Raw genomic sequence first — 19,757 nt, 5'->3', positions numbered from 1 at the left:
GTCGCGCGATGTTCGTTGCGTGGGCGCCGGAAGAGGAGGGAATTGAAGGGAAGAGCGGAGCTGAACGCCAAGGCGAGGCGAGTCAAGGCGTGGGAGATGGAAGAGGAGAGTAGTAGATGAGAGGAGAGGAGAGAGGAGGAAATTGGTAGGAAGGGAGAGCCAAGGATCAATGCAACGGCGGGACCGGGAGGGTAGAACCCGAGAATTCCCGCAGGGCACATTCCGCGATACTGAAAACCTGCTCCAAGATCATCGGTTCGCGGTTCGTTTGCTCAAGATTTATTATCTTACTCAACGACTCCGAGAAAAAAAAAAAAAAAAAAAAACAGCGAAGACTCCAAAAAATTCTTTTCAGTTTTGTTCAAATTTTTTTCGTTATCTCGATATCCTACTTCTATTTTGCTAACATACATCCCCGTGCCGGGGCAAAGAGCGTCCGGATATCCCATCTTGTTTATAAATTGTTTTGGTTTCTTTAGTTTTACACGACCGACCGACGTCGTTCAAAGCGTTTTTCTCGTCAACAATTCCTATGCGCCTCTGTAAATTTTGCGGCAAAGGTGAACCCGCTTGATGATACATCTATTTCCGGAATATCCTATCCACCCTAGTTGCCAACTACCCTTACCTGTACCGCGTGCAAGTAAAATACGCCCGAGTGAATCGGTTAACAGGTCACCGGCCACACGTCTAATCACCCATGAACTAGATACCTATGAGCAGGTATATGATGTCCGCACATGTCCGTGATACATACGTGCGGGACGTTGCCTATGTCTCGAGAGTGTGTCTTTTTTTCGTCTCGTTCTTTCATCCGAGTCGAAAAAAGAGGTATGAATATATATACATCGAAACAAAGGAACGCTTCGAGATTCTTCAAAGAGCGAACGCTCGGATTGCACTATCCAAATGTACCGACGTCGAGTCACATTTTCTGGCCACGAAGAAACGCGCTATAATATATTGGCTACGGCATTTGGCGAACGCAGTGATAAGTCCCCCCCCCTTCCCCCCCAACCCCGTCAACCCGCGATATCCTGGCACCCTATTCCCGGGGGGGGAGGGAAAAAACGAAAATAATGACATTAAGGGAGATCAAGAATCGACTCACCCTTCTCTGACTCGTCCGGTTCGTCGCTCGCACACTCCGGTGTGCTTCTGAGCTCCTCTTCGCTGCTGCTAAAACTCCTCTGGGTTTGAATGCCGCCCTGACCACCCTGACCACCTCCTTGAACTCCGGGATGATTGGGGGGAATTTGATGATGCGATATATGAGTTGGATGCTGTTGCGACGGATGCACCTGAACCCTCGAAGAAGGTTCGACCGCGGCGGGGTGACCGTAAGCCATTACCAGCTCGGAGTTCAGCTCCTTCGTCACGAGAGAAAGAATAACGCGAAGAACGAGAGTATGAGAAATCGGAATAGCGAAAATTATCCCATTCCGGCTACTCACCTGATATATTTGTCGCTGTCTCTGATAGGTCTGGGCGTGCTGTCGCATGAGACCGTCGAGCTCTCCTCTGTACAGACTCGGATCGTCGTCGGGAAAGGCATCCGGGTGTCTGGGGGTCTGCTGCATCCCGTAAGAAGCGACGACGACGTGAGGTGTCGGCAAAGACCTTGAATGAGGTGAAACCGACATCTCAACGCCGCTGTCACTCATCGATATCCGACGGGCGGGTACCTGCGGATGCACCGAAATCGAGGGATAGGTGAAATTGAAAACCTCGAAGTTACCTCGATCGAGATCGTAGCTAATCTCTGGCACGTCGACGTACCTGCTCCTGCTGAGAGTATTGTCTTCTGAGAATGCTACCGCTCTGTTGTAAAAGCGGAAGATTCTCTTTTTCAGCAGCGCTGTGAGCCCGCTCGAGTTTCGGCCTTTTATCCTGCGTTTGCTCTTGATGACCCGGTAATAATCCAACGCCCTGCATGTCCTCCTGCATTCGCCGAAGCATAGCGGTGTCCGCTGCACCGAGACCAGACTTCGTCATCCATTGTCCGGTCTTCGATAACAATTCCTGTTTCTTTCGGCACAGTATGCAGACCCATATTACCTGCGGATTCGGACGAACGATCGTCGGGTATTTGTTCGACTTAAAATTAACAACGAAAGGGATAAGAATCAGAGCGATTCCCGCATCCCGACTTAAGCGGGTATATCGCGGCACTGCGCCTACCGATTCCTGGCAGAGACTGCCTTCGGTTTTCCGGATCGACTGGGTACCTCAGCGGCGTATACAACTTATACGAAAACCTCGAGGTCGCTCCGGGAAACGAAGCTGAGCGAGAAGCTGGCACGACCTGAAGGGTACTCGGTACACTTGGAGTTGCCTAGCTAGCAATATGTCAAGTGTGCTATCCCCGAACCCCACTCGCCCCTTCCCTCACCGCCGCGTCACACAACCTTCTTCCTTCCTATGATGCAACTACGAGTAGCCGCATTCTCACTACCGTACCTCAAACCCCGATGCGATCCCTGTACACCTGCGTTACCTGCTGCCTAGGCAAGATTTCAGCTTTGGCGCGAGAAAACATCCCCCCTCTCGAAAATTTTCCAACATACCTCGAGTCGCGTTCGCAGGCGAACGAGACGACACTCGACCGACGGAAGACTGAAACCCTTCCTCCGCGATCCGTCGTGAGAGGTGAATTCCAGTCAAACCATATGAATAATTGAATGTAATAAAATGGTGATAACGAGGTTATTTCGTTCGAATATATGATGTGCATAGAAGTGGCTAGGGAAGGGCAAAGTGGAAGAATAAGAATAAGAAGAAGAAGCTGCAGACAACATAGTCAACGTTGAGTGGCATCGGTGGTCCTCAGACGATCCTTCAACTCGTCAACTTAACCAGTAGGAGAACCTCCCACCTAATCTTAGCATCCCAGACCGTAAGCAACGGTCATGTCTCCGCATAACTTTTCACCTGCGGATGAAGATTACCCGTCGTCACCATCCTCGTCACCATCATTGTGGCAGACTATTTTTTCCAAGAAAAACTTTCGATGGCGCAAAAATGTGCAGATGGACTGGGAGAAAGAGGGGGTGGGGGGTTAAGACCGGGAATCATGAACCCAAAGACCCCGAACTCTTGAACTCTTCGACCAAACGAAAGCAACAAGTCGCATTGTGCGAGTAGCCGAGCTGGTAGGGTCTACCCGTGCGAACGTTCGCTGATAATTATCGATCGGGTCGGTATCGATTTGCGACTAATTGAAAAAATCGAGTAACGGAAACCAAATAAAAACAAGGATGATAACAACAACCCAATTGCATTATCATACTCATAGGCAATTTCACTATACTCGATGCAAGGGTGGAGCGAAGACCCCTACTACCGTTTTCATGTAGCATACAGCTATATAAGCGTGTAATATAAGGTTCGAACGTCATTAGACTCCCGTCACTCTCAGACAACCACTATAAACGCCCTCTCCTGAATTCCCCCTCTTCTTCTTCACCTCTCCGATCCCATTCCACCGTAGCTGAGAGAGACACTCCACCCTTTCTATTCCGTCCTCACCGATCGTTTGTACTCCTCAATTATAATTGCGTCGATAATTATTAAATATCACAATTAATGCACGATGATTAAAGTTTTCATTATTCATCTAGTTTGTTTTCATTTCTTCGCCAACCGTGATAATCGCGTTGTCGCGGTCTCGAGCAAAGAAAGAACGAGAGCAAACACTGCATTTCTGGAGTCGCCAGTTAACCGAAGGTAACGACTCTTCGGTACACGGTGGTCCAGCGGCAAGAGACACCGCTACCGTACACGATCTAGGGAAACACGTAGATACTTTGTCTGTTGCAGGGTTTTCGGGTGTACGACGTTAACTGATCGATATACCTGCACACCCACGTATACAAACCCAAGAACCTCGCCGCTGATTTTCCAGGGTGTAGAAGACGCCGAGCGATACCTCTCGGTGCACGGTGATTAAAGTTACAGTGTTCGAAAAGCCGGGTGTCCAATGTCATCTTACATTTTCGTTACCACCGACAAATTGGTGTTAGTTAGAAGGAACGAGTTATGAAAAAAATTTACAATAATAGTGAAAAATAAGTGAACAAGCAGCATATCGGGTGCACGCTCGCGTGCGTATCTCCCTCCCGTTGCCTTCTTCGCGAAGCGTCGTCATAGCCGACGGAGATAGGAAGAGAAAGAAGGAGGAAAAAAAATTAAATGAATAAGTAGAAAAAAAAAAAAAAAAAAAAAAAATGAAGAAACCGTGGGTACAGTAGCGTCGACTACCCGGGTGTAAAAAAATCCGGGCAGCCCCTTTCCGAACCCTATGGAATTCTGTTGGTTCCTCATCTGAACAGATTTCCCAGACACCCTGTACCTCCCTTCCATGGTCCCCGAACTCTACGCCCCCTCGCCCTGCCAGAGTCCACACTTAGATCAATATGTTGCGTCACGTCCCCCCCTCTCTCCCTTCCCCCTGCCCCTCGACTATAGCCCTCTCTCTTTACTCCTCTCTCTCTCTCTCTCCACCGTTCGCCGACGGCCCGATATCAAACCCTCTTCTTTACTCTTCCATCCCCGCCGCGAGCAAACCGTCCCCGTGACGTCACACAGGGGCGCACCCATTCATGTGCTTCCACGCAAAGCTAAGCCGACGAGCAAACGAACGGTGTACGTATTAGAAAAGAAATAAATGGGGAAAAAAAAAAGGAAAATATAAAAAGTCAAATGAAAATAAAAAAAATAAAAAAATCCATCGTAACGTCGATCAAACGACACTTGCTTTACGCGCGTATCAAATATCGTCTATGAAGTTGGAGGCGTAGAAGTATCGGTGATTCGGAGAACGATGAGAAAATAAATATAATTGAAGTTGTAAGAGATTTGGAAAAAGTACAGAAGACCCTGTAAGACATCAGGAGTCCATTCATCTTTCACATGACTCGAGTAGAGGAGGGTTGCCACCTATGTCGAACACGGTCTATAACCGAACGTCAAATGCAATGTGCTGCAATACGTGGGTATCGGGGGTACTGCGAGGAGTGGAGGAAACCGTTCGAGATCTTATCTACGTTGGGAATCGTGATCGCACTCGGTGGCGTTGCACCACTGCAGGCAACTAAACTGCACGTATAGATAGTCGGACGCCATTCTCTGGCGGAAGTCGAAGAGTACGATAGTCGATAGCAGACGCGGGCAGGAAATGACCTCGGCTTCTCACGTGAATTTAATTACCCACCTGCAATTCTTGTTAACTTGTTTCACCGCCGCTATATTTTTGACTCTCTCGTTTCCCTATTACAAAGTGGTCTGGTCACAGCGACGGTATTATTCCACACCATTATATTTTCATTTATCCTGTTTTTTTTTTTCTTATTTTCTTTGCCTTTAGTTTTCTAATTTCGTGAGGCACCTCTAGCCGGAGGAAAATTTAATCTCGATGGTACGGCAAGGAGCGAACATACCTTGTTGGAACGGAGGGTAACTTTTCCTCCACATCGTGCGCAGCACCGGATGTTGCAGTAGTTGCAGATGTGGCCAACGCCATCGGCGAACTTTGTTTTAAGGCAGATGTGGCAGGTGGCATCAAGCTCCACCCCGGCCTTCTTATGTTGCTCTGACCGCGCCCGTATAGTCTCTTCAAGGACCTGGACTTCGTCCTGTTTCCTCCTGGAAAACAACCATAAAAATCCATCGTCAATAATCGAACGTCGACGGATGCACGCCAGCTGCACGCGAAGACTTTCGAAATGAACTTTTCTCGTTATATTATTTTGCTCTCTTTCCTGGGCCCTAAAAAATTCTCAGGACTATCTCCAGTCTCGGAATCCAAGGATGATAACCTGGATGAAATAAGATTGACAACAATCAATGGATAAGCTGGGGGGAATTTTTTTTCTTCTTTTCGGGTATGGTCATCGCTATCGGGTTTTCAATACACTAGACTCGGGAGATCATGTCAGTTCGAGTCTCCCTTCATCCCCCTCGGAAGATAAAGGGTTCCCATTTTCTCGCCCTTGGCTTAAGCCATCACGAATGAAAGAGATGGACTCGCGATCTTATACAGAGTCCTGTGGGAGATGATAGAAAAGAAGTAAGAAACCAACAGCCTCGCGATATCTCAACGTTACTTCGTTGTGGGATGAGACACGAGCATTTACATGATAGAAATCCAATCGTTTCGAACCGAGGTAGAAACTGAACTACAATAGAAAACCATCGCTACGTGTATATACCGATACCCCGAAGTGTACCCCGAGACGTAAAATTGGACCCTACTGCCATTTTTTTTTTTTTTTAAATCTTTTATTCCTTTTCCGTTTTCAACGACGATTACAATCTTACCGACCAGCGGTCAGCGGTTGCCGATACTTTCCATTCTTTCTAACGACAAAGAACACCACTTCTTGTACGGAAAGCAACTGCTCGATGAAATCGATTGAAAAACTGGAGAACTCGGAGGGAGTAACGCTGCAACAAAATTGATCGTGGCGTAGTCCGAATGTTCACTCACATCTGAGTCATCTCCGATGTATTTTAGTCCGGAGTCGGAATGCCTTTGCAAAATCTCTCTCATGTATAAAAGTACCAACGATAGTTTCATCTACTTTTAGTATCGTTTACATCGAGCAATATAGATACGGCCACTTTAACAACACGTCATTAAACGAAATGGAACATTCATTAAACAGTAGTATGTCCACATCGTGAAAAAAGCAACCCACGTCTGCATACAGTCGATACCACAATACCAGCAATGGTGTAATGGATATTACCCTGGCAGGGTTGCTTGAAAGTGTCCAGATATAGATATATTATAAACTATGTATATCAGCGGTATACCTATGTGATGTGTAAATAGGATAGCGGGAGTTGGAAATGTTGGCGAACCAAACTGGTTCGTTGCAGTCCATACATTATATGTGGATGATAGTAGGCGAAGACGTGGGTGAGTTTTAGTGGCGTCTCTACGGTAGTTTTCAGGGGTTGTTGGCACGCTGACAACACACTGTTTAGTAGTCCTACGTTTACAACTATGTATACCAACGTAACAAGGTTGTACCGGTGAAGCAAAAAAAAAAAAATAATCATTTTTGGCCAACCATTCAGACGTGAAAAAAGAAAGGAACGTGAATATTCCATTACCATCCATGGAATGCAGATAATCTTACGGGCATTGCGATTCGAGTTGACGAGACTAAAGTGGATTTGTTCTAAGGCAGATGAATAGTCGTATCGTATATACGCGATGAAAATCCACGCATTAATAAATGTTATCGCGGAGTCTGCCATTCATTAATTTCACTGTACGGAACGTGGCGGCCATAATCAGCTGGACGAATGCTACACGAGGGTGTTCTCAACGTGAAAAGTTACGTTACGTTTTTTTCCCAACCGTTCCTTATTTTATTATTCATTTATTTTCTCTTTATTTTCTTCTTTACGCCGGATCGTTACCAATTAGCGAGCCACATGAATTAGAACGACTTCAATAAGATACGACACAACGCGCGCATGCGAGTGATCAAACGTTGTTGGCAATATTCTGCTTCTCTTCGGCGTAAAGCTATCTGGAAAAGCAACGGCATACCAACGGCGTACCATGCGATATACATTAAACCCACCTGCAGCAAACCAAGCCGGAATAAGCTTTTCTACGATCGATAAACTAAAACTGCAGAGAGACTAACAATTATAAAATATTGAATTTATAATACATTGGTTGCGAGCCGGATTAATAAAAATAACGTGAAATACAATGAAAAAAAATTATTTCCAAAAGATACCCGAAACCATCGAGTTCGATGTGATTTCTCATTTCACGGTAAAGCATGAACTTTGCTAATATACATCGGTAACCACAACCGGGTGTATAAATTATTCCGGCTTCTTGGAATGTTGTGAAAAAAAAATGAGCAAATGAGTCATATTCATAGCGTACTACTGTACGCAACCATAGAGTTGGTGGTCTGCGGATGCGTCGTATACTGCAGAGTAGTGCAGAATTACCGCAGTAGGTGGTTGCTATGGGGATTCAAGGGTTGTAATTTCTCTACCGAATCATATCATCATCTCATGAATGTAAACAAATACTTTACGTCAAATTGTCCCCTGAAACTGGTTTATTTATCGAATGTTGACGGAGGGGGTTCGTTGACCCTACCAAAGGACGTTCATTCGATGGTATTTAATTAACCTTGAGCAAAATTACAAGCCTCTGTAAAATGTCGTTCCTTATCCGGGCTATGCAATATCAGGGCGGTGTAATTACGGAATGTGGGGATTCGATATTTTAAAAGTACATACTTCAAAATCATTGCGATTCTATTCTCACCTCATAATCTCATTTTCACGTTCTTCCTCTTGCTTCTGGCGCATCATGACGCTCTCGATGATGCGCCGTTCTTCTGGAGTTAGGTGAGACATGTCTGGAAGGTCCGCCATCACGGGGTGGCTGATTCGTCGCTCGTAACCCAGTCCACCTCCGTTTTTTTAAATCCTCTCGTTATAATCCAAATGAAAACCTTACTATCTATCTTTATTATTATTGTTCTTGTTCTCTTTAATATTGTTATTATAATTAATAGTACTATTTTTATTATTTTAAGGGTGAAAAATGGTCTCTTAATGTGTTTACCAATTACATCGTCATTTGTATCGTTATCGTTATCGTTATCATTATTATTATTATTATTATTATTATTATTGTTGTTATTGTTATTGTTATGTCCCGGCTTTATATTCAACCGATTCTCCGATTCAACCTCCAGGGGCGTCGAAACTCCTGGGGCGTTGACTACAACTACGGGGCGAAAACTCTTCTTCGGTCGAGTCATCCGCCACCGAGGAGCCAAAATTAGCGACCCCCCGGACGCGAAAGCGAGCTCAGGACGATATCTAAGGGATTTGTTATTATTTTTTCAATTATTCCTAAAATTATTACTATTAATATTATCGTCAAATCGAGGTCCGATTTTTCTAAATACACCTTTAAACTAGTCTCAAATAATCCCATGCATGATAACGAAGATTCACTATTATTACTATAACTGTTATTGTTGTTATTGTTGTTGTTTTTGTTGTTCTTGCTGCTGTTGTTATTGTTATCGGTGATACTCCGAGGTATTGAACAACGTGTGTTATAATTTTTTGTTAATCTTGTATAATTTGTAAAGTATATAGTTGTACATGATAGTAATGATAATCCTATAGGATCGCGTAGCCTATAAGGTTGACAATTAGTATTTATTATTTTGTTTAAAAAACTTTTATGGTTGAAGTTTTTGAAAAACTTTATTATTATTATTATTATAGCTTGATCCCCTGATGCAGTTTCGCACAGCGTTTCTTGGCCAAAGGGACTATGACGAGCCTCACTATTAGAATTATTTTTATTGTTATTGTTGTTGTTGTTGGTTTTATTGTAATAATTATTATTATTGATATTAGCAATGTTAATATACTCCGTGGAATCAAAATCACGATCACGTTTTTTGCCGATGAATTTATAGTCCTTAGATAATTGGGGATAATTACCAATGCAGGCGTAGTTCGTATCGTTATTATAACAAATCATGATCACAGAATGTGGTGCGGTTTGTGCATTATTTACCACCTGTTTTCTTGTTTTCGTATTCTTCTTTTTTATATAAATTGTTCTAATGATAATAATTTTTCATTATATATGCATATATAAAAGGCAAGATGCACACCTTTGCAACCACACTATATGTATTATAGGTATGTATAGAGATATTGATAACGTCTCAACAAATGTACTAAATTTTTTTCATTCTACATACTCTCATTATCATTTGTTTATTTAATTTTTTGTCTCGTTCCCCGAAGAAGAAAATTAGGTGTGTAAAACTCTGAACTCCGTATATGTAATACTGGAGGGACAAATAATAAATCCTCTCTTTGGCGGCGAAACGTCAGATCAATAGTCGGTATAAAACGTTATACTGAATGAATCCTCCTACTGCACACACCACACATGTACAATTTTATATATATTATATATACGTACGTATATATATCTCGTTTACGTCGCGACGCACATATGCCATTCTAGTGTATGTATATATCAAACTCTGCGTCGTTATAACACGTTCACCAGGTCAAACAGGGGAGCAAAAGAACAAAAACTAAAAAAGCTGAAAAAGCGAACTAAGAAATTAAAATTACAAAATTAACATGTCTTCTCATTACAGTCGTTTGTTATAAGTATATGCATAATAACGTATAAACAAATTAATAGAAGAATGAAGAGGGAAGTATAAAGAAAAGTAAATTAAAATTGAAAAAAATGTATATGCAGTATGCGTATATATTCACTTATTTGTTTTATTTATAGATTGAAATCAACTGAACAAAAGCACCACTGCAGCGGTAGTAGCAGGTCGATCACCGATTACTTTGCAGCTGGGCAAGGATCGCCCTTCGAAAGGACGAGCCACTAGCCTACTCAACATTGATTGGAAAAACTAAAAGAAAAAAAGGATGAAAAACAGGTCACACGCGAGTATATGGGACACTTCTATTCTCGTCCGCACTGTGTACGTATGTGTATGTTGGAATTTTCTTTTTTTTTTTTTATTTCTTTTGATTTAGATTCTGGTTCTTTCTTTGCAACGGTTATCTTAATGCAGGTGCACGAATCCTCACTGTTTTCTTATCGAGAAATCTCTCGCGTCTTTTGATCGCCTTTTGAATTATTTTTGCTTCGATTATTTTACGACTCCAGTTGGCAAAGAAAGGATAGAACTCGACCTGGACTTTGTTGACGACGACGTATTCGTCCTGGTGATTCGAATATCAGAAGCTGGTAGTCAATTTTTGCGGCGTTGCTACACAAGACTGGTTTTGTGTGAAATTCAGAAAATCATTTTAACACTCCCATGTATGAACACCAGTTTCGTTAATATTATACTCTGCAATTCCGATCCTGGACAAAAACTCCACGACATGTTCATCCTCTCTTTGATGAGGTTCGTTCGATTATAGGTCCGTGCTCCAGTTCTCCAAATTACGATGTACGACCGATTTTTATGTGGTGACAAAATTACCAACGACGATTTTCACCGATACTCACGGTTGAACACATGAATATCAAAATTCTGATACCAACGTCTGAATATCAACCCTCAACCGAAATCCACACCCATAATTACTGTATCGAAGAAACGGAGGCTAACACGATCTGTACACTATTTATTATCAGTCTGAAGTGGTTTTTCACTATTAGAATTATGGTGACGCTTGTCGAGCACACAGAGTTCTAGTTTCATTTCTTATCTAGTTCTTTTTTTTTCAACAAACCCTTAGTTTTCTTTTTCAGCATTGGTTTTACTTGGGGTGGTTTGTTAACGCGGATCACGAAATTATTTTACTTTTCTCTCCACTGGATAGAACTGCACAGTTTTTTTTTTTTTTTCTCTTTTTCCCCTTTTTAACTCTTTCTTTTTTCTTTTTCGTCTGATATATGTATCGTCGTGTTCGCTACGTGGGGTTGATTTTGTCAAAGCTGGGCCGACCGCGCGACGATCGACACGGCATGGCCACAACCCGGAGCACCATACTCCGGTGACGATTTGCGCGAACACTAGGGATCGCCTACTTCTTTAACGTTGGCGTTCCCGTTGACGTTCGCGTCGACGTTTACGCCGACGATGGTAGCGCCAAAAACCATACAGTAGTGGGGGTTGGGGGGTGGTTGGTTCTCCGGATCCGTACCGTCAAAATAAGGTTGAAACCGACGCCGGTTCGTCTCCCCTTCCAACGAACTTCTCTAGTCTTTCAACCCTCCCTCCTTGTTCCTCTTTCTCTTCGTATACAGAACCACCAGACCAGGGTTGCGAAACGGTTTTTCCGTTGGAACGGCAGACTTGGATTGCCTGAGAATTTCGCCCAGAAATGGGGTTTTGCGAATTATTCCGCAGGACGCCCTTCGTTTCAGCCGAAATTTTATCCTGCACTCCTGCCAGGATCCGATACGCGATTGTCTTTCGGTATAATAAACGTTGCGTGGGCGACGCGAGCTGGGGGACCAGGACCAAATCACTCGTTCGTGCGGTCTGAATAAATAATCGGATGCGGAGCCAGAACCAACCAATCCCATACCCGGGATTCGCTTACGTCACAAACCCAAGGGTATTGATCGGCGCTGACGCCAATAGGGCAGACCATCGCCGAAGACCACCCCGCGTGCCACCTCGAAACACGACGCACCTTCGACGGATAACTCGACCAACTACGACACCTAAAATACGCCGACGCAACGGATGACGAATTCAGAGAACCGCCAATTTTGAGAGGATTAGAAAAGCTCTCATTCATATTCTTGATAATGACGCAAACATTCTATTGAATGTAATACAGAATGTGACTCACGCATTAGTTTCCATTTTCTGTTTTTTTTTTTTTTTTTTTTGTACCACTTCTGCTGTTTAGAATGAAAGAGTGTGGGTGGAATGTTTCAATTTCGAGGACCTTATGACGTGGATATTCTTTTTTTTTTTACCAACGGTACCGTGCTTCTGCGAAACGTCGCGATGCCCGCAGGGGAACTTCCGGTCCCCGATTCCACTGACATATTCGAAGAGCTCAGTTGCAGAGTTTCTGCATCTCTGCACGCGTTAAAAATTGCAACTTCTTTTCCTAGGGCATTGATTATTATGCGCTGTAGGAAATGGCGTCTACACTGTCGGCAGCATCCCAATCCTGGCAACGGTCCAACGCTCATCAATCAGATCTGTCCGCAACCGCGTCGCCGTCGTAAGAAATGAGCGGAGAAAACTAGACGCATAGGATATTAAGGTGGAGAAGAAGGAGTAGGAGTTGAAAAGACACAAAGAATAATAATTATCATAGCAGGAAAGAAGTATACGGTGACACGAATAAAATGCAATATAATAATTGCATTTTTTTGGCAGTATTTCAACCACTCTTGGAGATGAAGAATAATATGTAATAACAAGGAGAACTGCCGATACTATATTGATCTGTGATATTTAATTTCAAGTTGTCGGATGAAATTTAATGAAAATTAAAAAAACATTGCATGGATAACACAAATAATTTTATAATTCGGATATTACATTAGCTGTACCTTTTATGATAAATTCTTTTTTCTTTTTCTTTTTTTCTTCAGAGAGCAGTCATTGCGGGTAAAAAAAATCCGGCGATCTTTAAAAGTAGGAATTCATAAAATTTTCTCAATTATTTTTACATGAAAATGTAAGTTATATAAAATGTACAATTAGTATTAAATAATTCGTATTCTTAAACAGTCAGGAATAAGTTCTTAAAACTTATTGTTACCAATTTATACACTTACATATATGTGACACACATTTATTCGCAATGATTATAATAATTAACTGTCGGCCATTATTACGTATGTACAAATATCTTCCCACGTATATATTTACGTATTTCTTGTTATTATTATCATCATTATGAACCCTTGAAATCTGGTTAAATAGGAGCATGACAAAATTTAAGAATGTTTCACCAGTTTCAGAATAAGAATAAGTGTTATCAACTATGTTTTGTGGCAGTTTTTTGTTGACCCGAAGATCCTGAGAATTAATTTGAACGTGAAACACAACACATTATATATATTACATATCAGAAAATATAAATAAAAGTTATAGTCAGAGCTGCTACCATTTCGGTGTCAATTATATTTGGCATTTTCGATTTCTTTGTAGTACTAGTCTCTATAGTATTACTTACCGAATCTCAAACGCTCACAACGATCGAATCATTAGGACGCAGAGTTTTGAGCATGCTAACCTAATCTGCAAACCTATATGACGAGTATTTATTTCATCTTATATTTTGAGAAAAGGGAAAACACAAAAATAATCGACGCCACAAATATACAAATTATAACATACATTAACTGATTTATATAAATTTAAAACATTTTTGCTTGTCATGCGGTATCCTGGTTTTGAACAGTATGGAATCTGCTCTGTACTGCGTGTTGAGTAGGGGCATGTATCCGAAAACCTGAGAAAAAAAGTTTATACATTTGTGACGCTCTTGGAAATGAGTGTCATCCTCGGAGAGAGAAACTGGACATCCCGGACAGCGGAAAGTCCACCGAGAAGTAACCTGTAAAATTCAAGAATGAGATCACAAGATGGCCGAAAACGCGGCCATTTTGTTTTCGCCATTAATCATTACCTTCACAGGGGGTTTCCTGGTGATATGAGAGACCAGAAAATTCATTGCGATGTCCTCGCAATTCATGTACTCATCAACTTTATCTCTTATGGCTTGAGGAAGCCAATGAGTATAGAGATAAGTGTAATGTTTGTGAAAGAAAGCTGCCCCGGTGAGAACCATTGATAATTCACAAGAGTAATTGGAATTGTAATTCCAAGCATTATGATAGTTTTGATCCCAGGCATGAAAACGACCTGGAAATCCCACCACGCGGTCTCGGTGCTCTCGCCATACTCTGTGTGCGCGTGTAAAAAAAAGCCTTGAATATGTTTCAAATTTGGCATTTGCCAGTGCTTTCACTCACCTGAATCCGAACATTATTTCATCGTGACGGAGGTGAGCATCGTCATCAATTGACAAGACGGCTTCGGTTTCAATCGCGTCGAAAGGGAGAAATCGATTGTTCAAACTATTTCTCAGGGCTTTTATTACCTATTACCAAGCAATAGCAAGTCTTCGATTTGATTTCAAAGTTCTTAACGAATGCTAATTTTTTCGTTTTAACTTACGTGAATTGGGACTCCGATTTCCGGCCACCGAAGATCCTCCATCGGTGGTTTGGGACTATTCCAAACAACGAGAACTTTGTTCAAATACGGAAGTCCGAAAAGTCGGGCCAAAGCGTTTATCAGGACTTGCTCCCTCTCGTAAGTGAGCATCACGATCGTAAACTGCTCTCTGGGATGATTTCCACCTAAAGATTCGCTGAATTCTTTTCCCGCACCTCCAGCACCTTTCCCGATTGGTCTGAACCCGACCTCCGATCCTACGTGAAACGATTAGTTCTAATATTCAAATACTTGATAGCTCTAAAAACATTCATTTGACGCACCCATGAATTTAGCATCGCTCGGAAGTACAGTATCATACGGAAGCTGAGGGTACAAATTGAACGGATCGGCCCAGTCGTTCCAGATTATATGTCCTTGTGTTAAGAAAGTGGAGTAATTTCTTCTGAAACTTGGACTGGGGTATGGAGGTTCTAAGGGTCCCAGACTCTCTTCTGCCTCTGGTTCAGCAATGATATTTTCTCCTTTTAGTGGTACAAAACTTTCATTAAATATGCTGGGACTAGGTGTTTGGGGTGCTGGAAGAGGTGGTATTCCAAGTCTGTCCCTGACAACAGCAACAATCGTGTCAACGGCACCCTGCGCGATTCCCAAGTACCTTTCCCATAATAATCTTCCTTGTCTTCTCATTGCTAATAAGTCATTATCGGGTATGGCACGCAGTAAAAAATGCATTTCAGTCACTCTTGCCTTTGGTAAAAATATGACAGCTCTTCTCCATGCGATAACTTCGTCATAACTAAGAAGGACTTGGTCACCACCAAGAATTACTGGAATCGCACCAGCTCTTAACGCCTCATAAAGTCTTGCCTGCATAGAGGTTGTTGTTACAAAAGTCACGTTGCTTGGCGCGAGTATAAGAGCAAATGTGGAATCCTTCAGTATAGATTTTCTGGATGAATCTGTACCGCAAAGTGACCAATCAAGTACTTCAGTTGACTTTCTTTCGTCAGAAGCTGGAATGCACTCAAACTGTATGAAAAATTTGTCAAGAGTGATTCCAGTAGTCATATCCCGAAGATGTTGGATGATAAAAGTATCTAGATTATTTTCATCGATAGCAAGACGTTCTAAATCTGCCTCTGCATCATCAACATGGTTTGTTGTGCCACTGGATTTGAGGGGTTTCATTTCCCCTTGAAATGAAAGCAGGTATTTTCTCCGCGCGGGTAACATCGATGGGCAATCTTGCCAGATATCTCCTCCAGGAGGTCCCAGGATAGGTGGGACTATCACATCGAAATTTTCTCGGAATTGATCGCGATGGAATGTGGACTGGACTAGCATGGCTCGTCCAGTGTCTATGGATCCGAAAACATTTCCGGAACTCACGGATAAGTCCCGTCTAGCCAAATTTAAAAGCACATGATTCCTCCCATCCCCACCCCAGTATGGAAGTTTGCGAAGTTTTTCAGCATCCAATGGATGACTTTGATAAGAAGAACCATGATATTCTATGGATAATGCTTCCCCGACCAAAACTATGTACACGCAAGCTTCTACAGGGTTTGTTGTGAGATGAGGATTGTACCCTGAAAGTTTTTAGCCAGTGTTTTATTCTGTTGATCGATTTCAAAAGCGGATTAAATATGAATGCTGCTAACAATATACATGCCTAATGTTTGTTTTATTGTAGTTTTCAAAAAACCATCTACATCCCAGCCTGGATTAACAACTGAGAATTGATCAGGATCGTATAAATATATGGGAAATCCACTGGTCAGAGCACAACGACTGTGATCAAAACAGTTGTACATTTTACAGGCTTTATAATCATTGGTATTTTTAACAAATGATGGTGCATAATCAACAAGTATTCTCTTTGGGGGCGCAAGTTCAGGTGTGTTTCTCTCGACAGCTTCTCTCTGCGCCACTTGAGCCTGAACCACACTGATTTTGAGTCTATCTAGGTCAGTTTGCTGATGAAGAAGTTCTTGTTTAAGATCGTCTATACGCTGAGTAAAGCTCGTAACCTCGACCTGAAGACGTTGCCTTTTAGCTTCCAAATCTCGAAGCTCATTACTCACGGATATCTTTATTCGCATCATTTCTTCAATGCGAGACTTTAAATCTGAAGCTTTCATGGAAGTAAAGTCCTCGAACGCTTCAAGCTTTGATCTCGTTCTATGAATGTCAATCGAAGGGGAGTCTGACTCAACCTGATAAAGAGCAAAGAAGATCTTCAGTATTCTAACTTCCAAGCTTTCGAGATTTCAAGTCACCTTTGATAGATAATAATGCGTGAACAGTGGAACAATGAATAGAAGAGCTGGAACTAGAATTATTATTCTAGAGAGCTTCATATGGGAACGCCAGTGGAAAATTTCTCTAGGATTTCCAACAGCATGGTAAGTCGAACCACCTTCGTAGCCTCCGCCAGCCATTATAAGATTTGGATGTCCAAACAACGGTTCACAGATTGCTACCGACAGTCATTAGAAGAACCGTTGATTTTACTGATGATAATTGAGTTGATCATCGTCAAATGACGTACTAATTCAATCCTGAAATTTTTATCGTAGTTTTTCGAGTGCTTGGAAATATTTTCAGTGAATAAAACGTGGTTTTAATTTGGCTTCAAGCCTGTTCTAACCTTTATATCAGAGCTTTTTTTCAAAGATTTAACATTCATACAGTAGTAATCAAATAATTGATAATACTCACTCGCCTAGGGTCGGGAGAGTCACCGAGATTAACTCATCTTTTAACGAAGTCACTGGTCAAGTTTTTTAGAACCGTGTTAAATCTGTTATTGACAAAACTGACACACGAACATAATGACGATTGTTGTGTGTACACAAGTTTAAAGGGTCTACACACGTGCTACAACCAGCGCCACTACTGCTTGGTTTTCAAATTGTTCATGTCTGCAAATGCCAAGCACTGTTGATAAAGAAAATTTCCTACAACTTGATGACTTAAAAAATCGAAAGTCGTGTGAAAAAAAATTAGCATAAAACGAGCAATTTGAACCAGGCCAAATTCCAGGCGAAATAAGTATTTTTCGTTGCATAATCAGGGGAAGGAAAAAATGTTATTGCATTGAATGTATGCAGGTTATTTATAATCAATGTAAATTGGATTTTACTCTAATAATGCGCCCGCTGATAAAACTGCTTGTACTTTTATTATAATTGAGGGGACTTGTTGAACGTAAATGTAGCGTGGGTGGAGAGAATCATGGCTGTGGAAAAACCAGCCACTTATAATATCTCGAGTCTATATATCTCCGAGAGTAGAATTTATTTGCATAATCATCATTCGTGTGCGTATTTTCTCGCACATGTATTCGTAAACAACTAGTTACAGGGTATTTCCCAGTATTATAAAGCTGAACGACTAAAATCGCGCTTGATATAATTGATTTTGCAAGCGTCATTAATTGGTTGGGAAAACAATCGTTTATTTCAAACATGATCGAAGGTACATAGAATACTAATTAGCAAAAAAGAGAGTGAGAGGCTTCGAATGTTTTGACTGACTGATTATTAACATATATTCTATAATTTTGACGAGTAACGATGATCGCTATCAGTGGCGAGCCAGCTCAAGCTGTTTTTAATTGAAGAAATTTTGCTACTCCATTAGTCATAATCTGCACCGCTTTATTACATTCATTTAATCACTTCTCGGACATTCTAATAAATCAGTGATAAGCTACACAATAGGAACGTCGTCACAGTGCAGTTGATGAAATAACCACAGCCGTTATTGCAGTTTCTTTTACACTATTATTTTTCTAACAATCGATTCCCAGAAAATATATTCATTCACTCAATTCAATCCCCTGGTAGTTAATTATTCAACTAATGTAGATATATTCCTAATTCACTTTTCATTTAAATAATTTCGAGGTTCTCTGAACAACAGCAGCTACTGTCGAGTACAGTTTTTTTTTTCATTCATTATTTTTTTTTCAGTACACTATTTATAAGTCGAAATAGTTAAAAAGAATGAAAGCGTCACATTCACCTTGTCGTTGGTGATCTTGACCCAACATGCCACATGTTTTAAAATTAAGGACAATTTATGTGTATTGTACCGGATAAACGTAGTTGAGAAAACCCCCTCAATCGAATGCTATTATAATGAAGCGAAAGGATTATCAAGAAACCATTATACGGAATTATTTGAGTATTTTATTTCTCATTTCAGTAGAAGAATGATAAAAATTACTACATTTTTCCTCGTATATAACGCACAATATAAGAAAGTGTATCATGCAGTACTTTGCAGGTGAAAAAAGTCGGTCATACGTGAAATGCCATTTATAGGTCGCGTGTATAAATACATACACATGTGGGAAGTCCGATCAGATTAAACTAAATAACAATCAATGAATAAATAAAGAAAAATCAATAAATTTCTCTCTGCCGTGTCAATTTCCATGAAGCGTGATCTCAAAGAAACGATTATTTTCGTTCAACGGATCACTGGCTTTGTTTGATTTATTCTAATAGAAGATTAGATATTTCAAATCAAAAAAAAAAAAAATCATCCGGCGGACGATTTCTCTCCTTTACTTGACACCAGAAGCAAAAAAAAAAAAAATGTTCATCTTGAAATAACAGAATGTGTCATATGGCTGTATCAACAAGATTTATCTTTGAGTAAATGCCCGATTGAAAGTTTCAATTTAAAGTGACGATTCTCAACGAGACGAGATAAACGCAAAAAGAATCAAGTTAAAAAAAATCCGCGATTGGGTGATCGTGGGTGTTTTTTTTATCAGGCTGTAGAGATCGCGGGACGCGTCATGACCTAGTGAGAAAGATGTATCGTACATAACATACGTATATATGTTTATAAGTGTAGGTATAGTGAAGTTATTTAGTTTCACGTATTTACCCACCGCCCAGTACATTCTACGTCATCGGTGTGTAAGTCTCGCGCGGCCATGTTGCGGTTCCTGGTATAGTCGATGGTTCTTCCATTCGCGAGTCCGGTTTCAGCTTTCTGCATCTGTAGCAGGTAGTC

General features: G+C 41.4%; 2 protein-coding genes across 16 annotated transcripts in view; both read right to left on the bottom strand.

Moving 5' to 3' along the window:
• Positions 1-12,060, bottom strand: part of LOC105686784 (regulating synaptic membrane exocytosis protein 2) — a 40,387-nt gene extending 28,327 nt beyond the window's left edge. For 6 of the 13 annotated variants that reach the window (XR_007277537.1, XR_007277531.1, XR_007277533.1 and 3 more), the window contains exons 1-5: positions 8,309-12,056; positions 5,439-5,643; positions 1,780-2,058; positions 1,455-1,685; positions 1,112-1,370 (exon numbers count right to left, since the gene is read on the bottom strand). Coding sequence is in view for 2 of the 13 variants with exons in the window: in XM_048652465.1 (XP_048508422.1) it covers positions 1,112-1,370; positions 1,455-1,685; positions 1,780-2,058; positions 5,439-5,643; positions 8,309-8,418 (1,084 nt within the window). In the remaining 11 variants the exon portion in view is untranslated. Of the gene's footprint in view, positions 1-1,111; positions 1,371-1,454; positions 1,686-1,779; positions 2,059-5,438; positions 5,644-8,308 lie in introns of all 13 variants that reach the window. The other 7 variants (XR_007277539.1, XR_007277535.1, XR_007277538.1 and 4 more) reach the window with 3 other exon arrangements.
• Positions 12,061-13,037: 977 nt separating this feature from the next.
• On the bottom strand, positions 13,038-18,063 carry LOC105686924 (exostosin-3). 3 transcript variants are annotated; one of them, XM_012402198.3, is made up of 8 exons: positions 17,445-18,063; positions 17,003-17,202; positions 16,396-16,939; positions 15,044-16,312; positions 14,721-14,977; positions 14,516-14,643; positions 14,170-14,446; positions 13,038-14,097 (listed from the first exon to the last, which is right to left on the bottom strand). In XM_012402198.3, exons 2-8 carry the CDS (start codon positions 17,162-17,164, stop codon positions 13,888-13,890), a joined length of 2,847 nt encoding a protein of 948 aa, XP_012257621.2. In that variant the 5' UTR covers positions 17,165-17,202; positions 17,445-18,063; the 3' UTR covers positions 13,038-13,887. The 3 variants fall into 3 exon arrangements, with proteins under 3 accessions (XP_012257621.2, XP_048508423.1, XP_012257620.2); XM_048652466.1 differs by having other exon boundaries at positions 17,003-17,284; positions 17,449-18,062; XM_012402197.3 differs by having other exon boundaries at positions 17,003-17,284; positions 17,445-18,060.
• Positions 18,064-19,757: the final 1,694 nt, after the last annotated feature.

This window comes from Athalia rosae, chromosome 3, assembly GCF_917208135.1.
Source record: "Athalia rosae chromosome 3, iyAthRosa1.1, whole genome shotgun sequence".
Taxonomy (NCBI): Eukaryota; Metazoa; Arthropoda; class Insecta; order Hymenoptera; family Athaliidae; genus Athalia; species Athalia rosae.
The sequence above is the reverse complement of the archived record's forward strand: the minus strand, read 5'-3'. Positions and strand labels throughout refer to the sequence as shown.

Excerpts from the sequence above, each read along its gene's own strand:
- LOC105686924 (XM_012402198.3), bottom strand. The coding sequence starts at position 17,164 with ATGGCTGGCGGAGGCTACGAAGGTGGTTCGACTTACCATGCTGTTGGA. Across the intron at positions 16,313-16,395 it reads TACAATAAAACAAACATTAG|GGTACAATCCTCATCTCACA; the intron begins GCATGTATATTG and ends AAAAACTTTCAG. Across the intron at positions 14,644-14,720 it reads AAATCGGAGTCCCAATTCAC|GTAATAAAAGCCCTGAGAAA; the intron begins GTAAGTTAAAAC and ends GCTTGGTAATAG.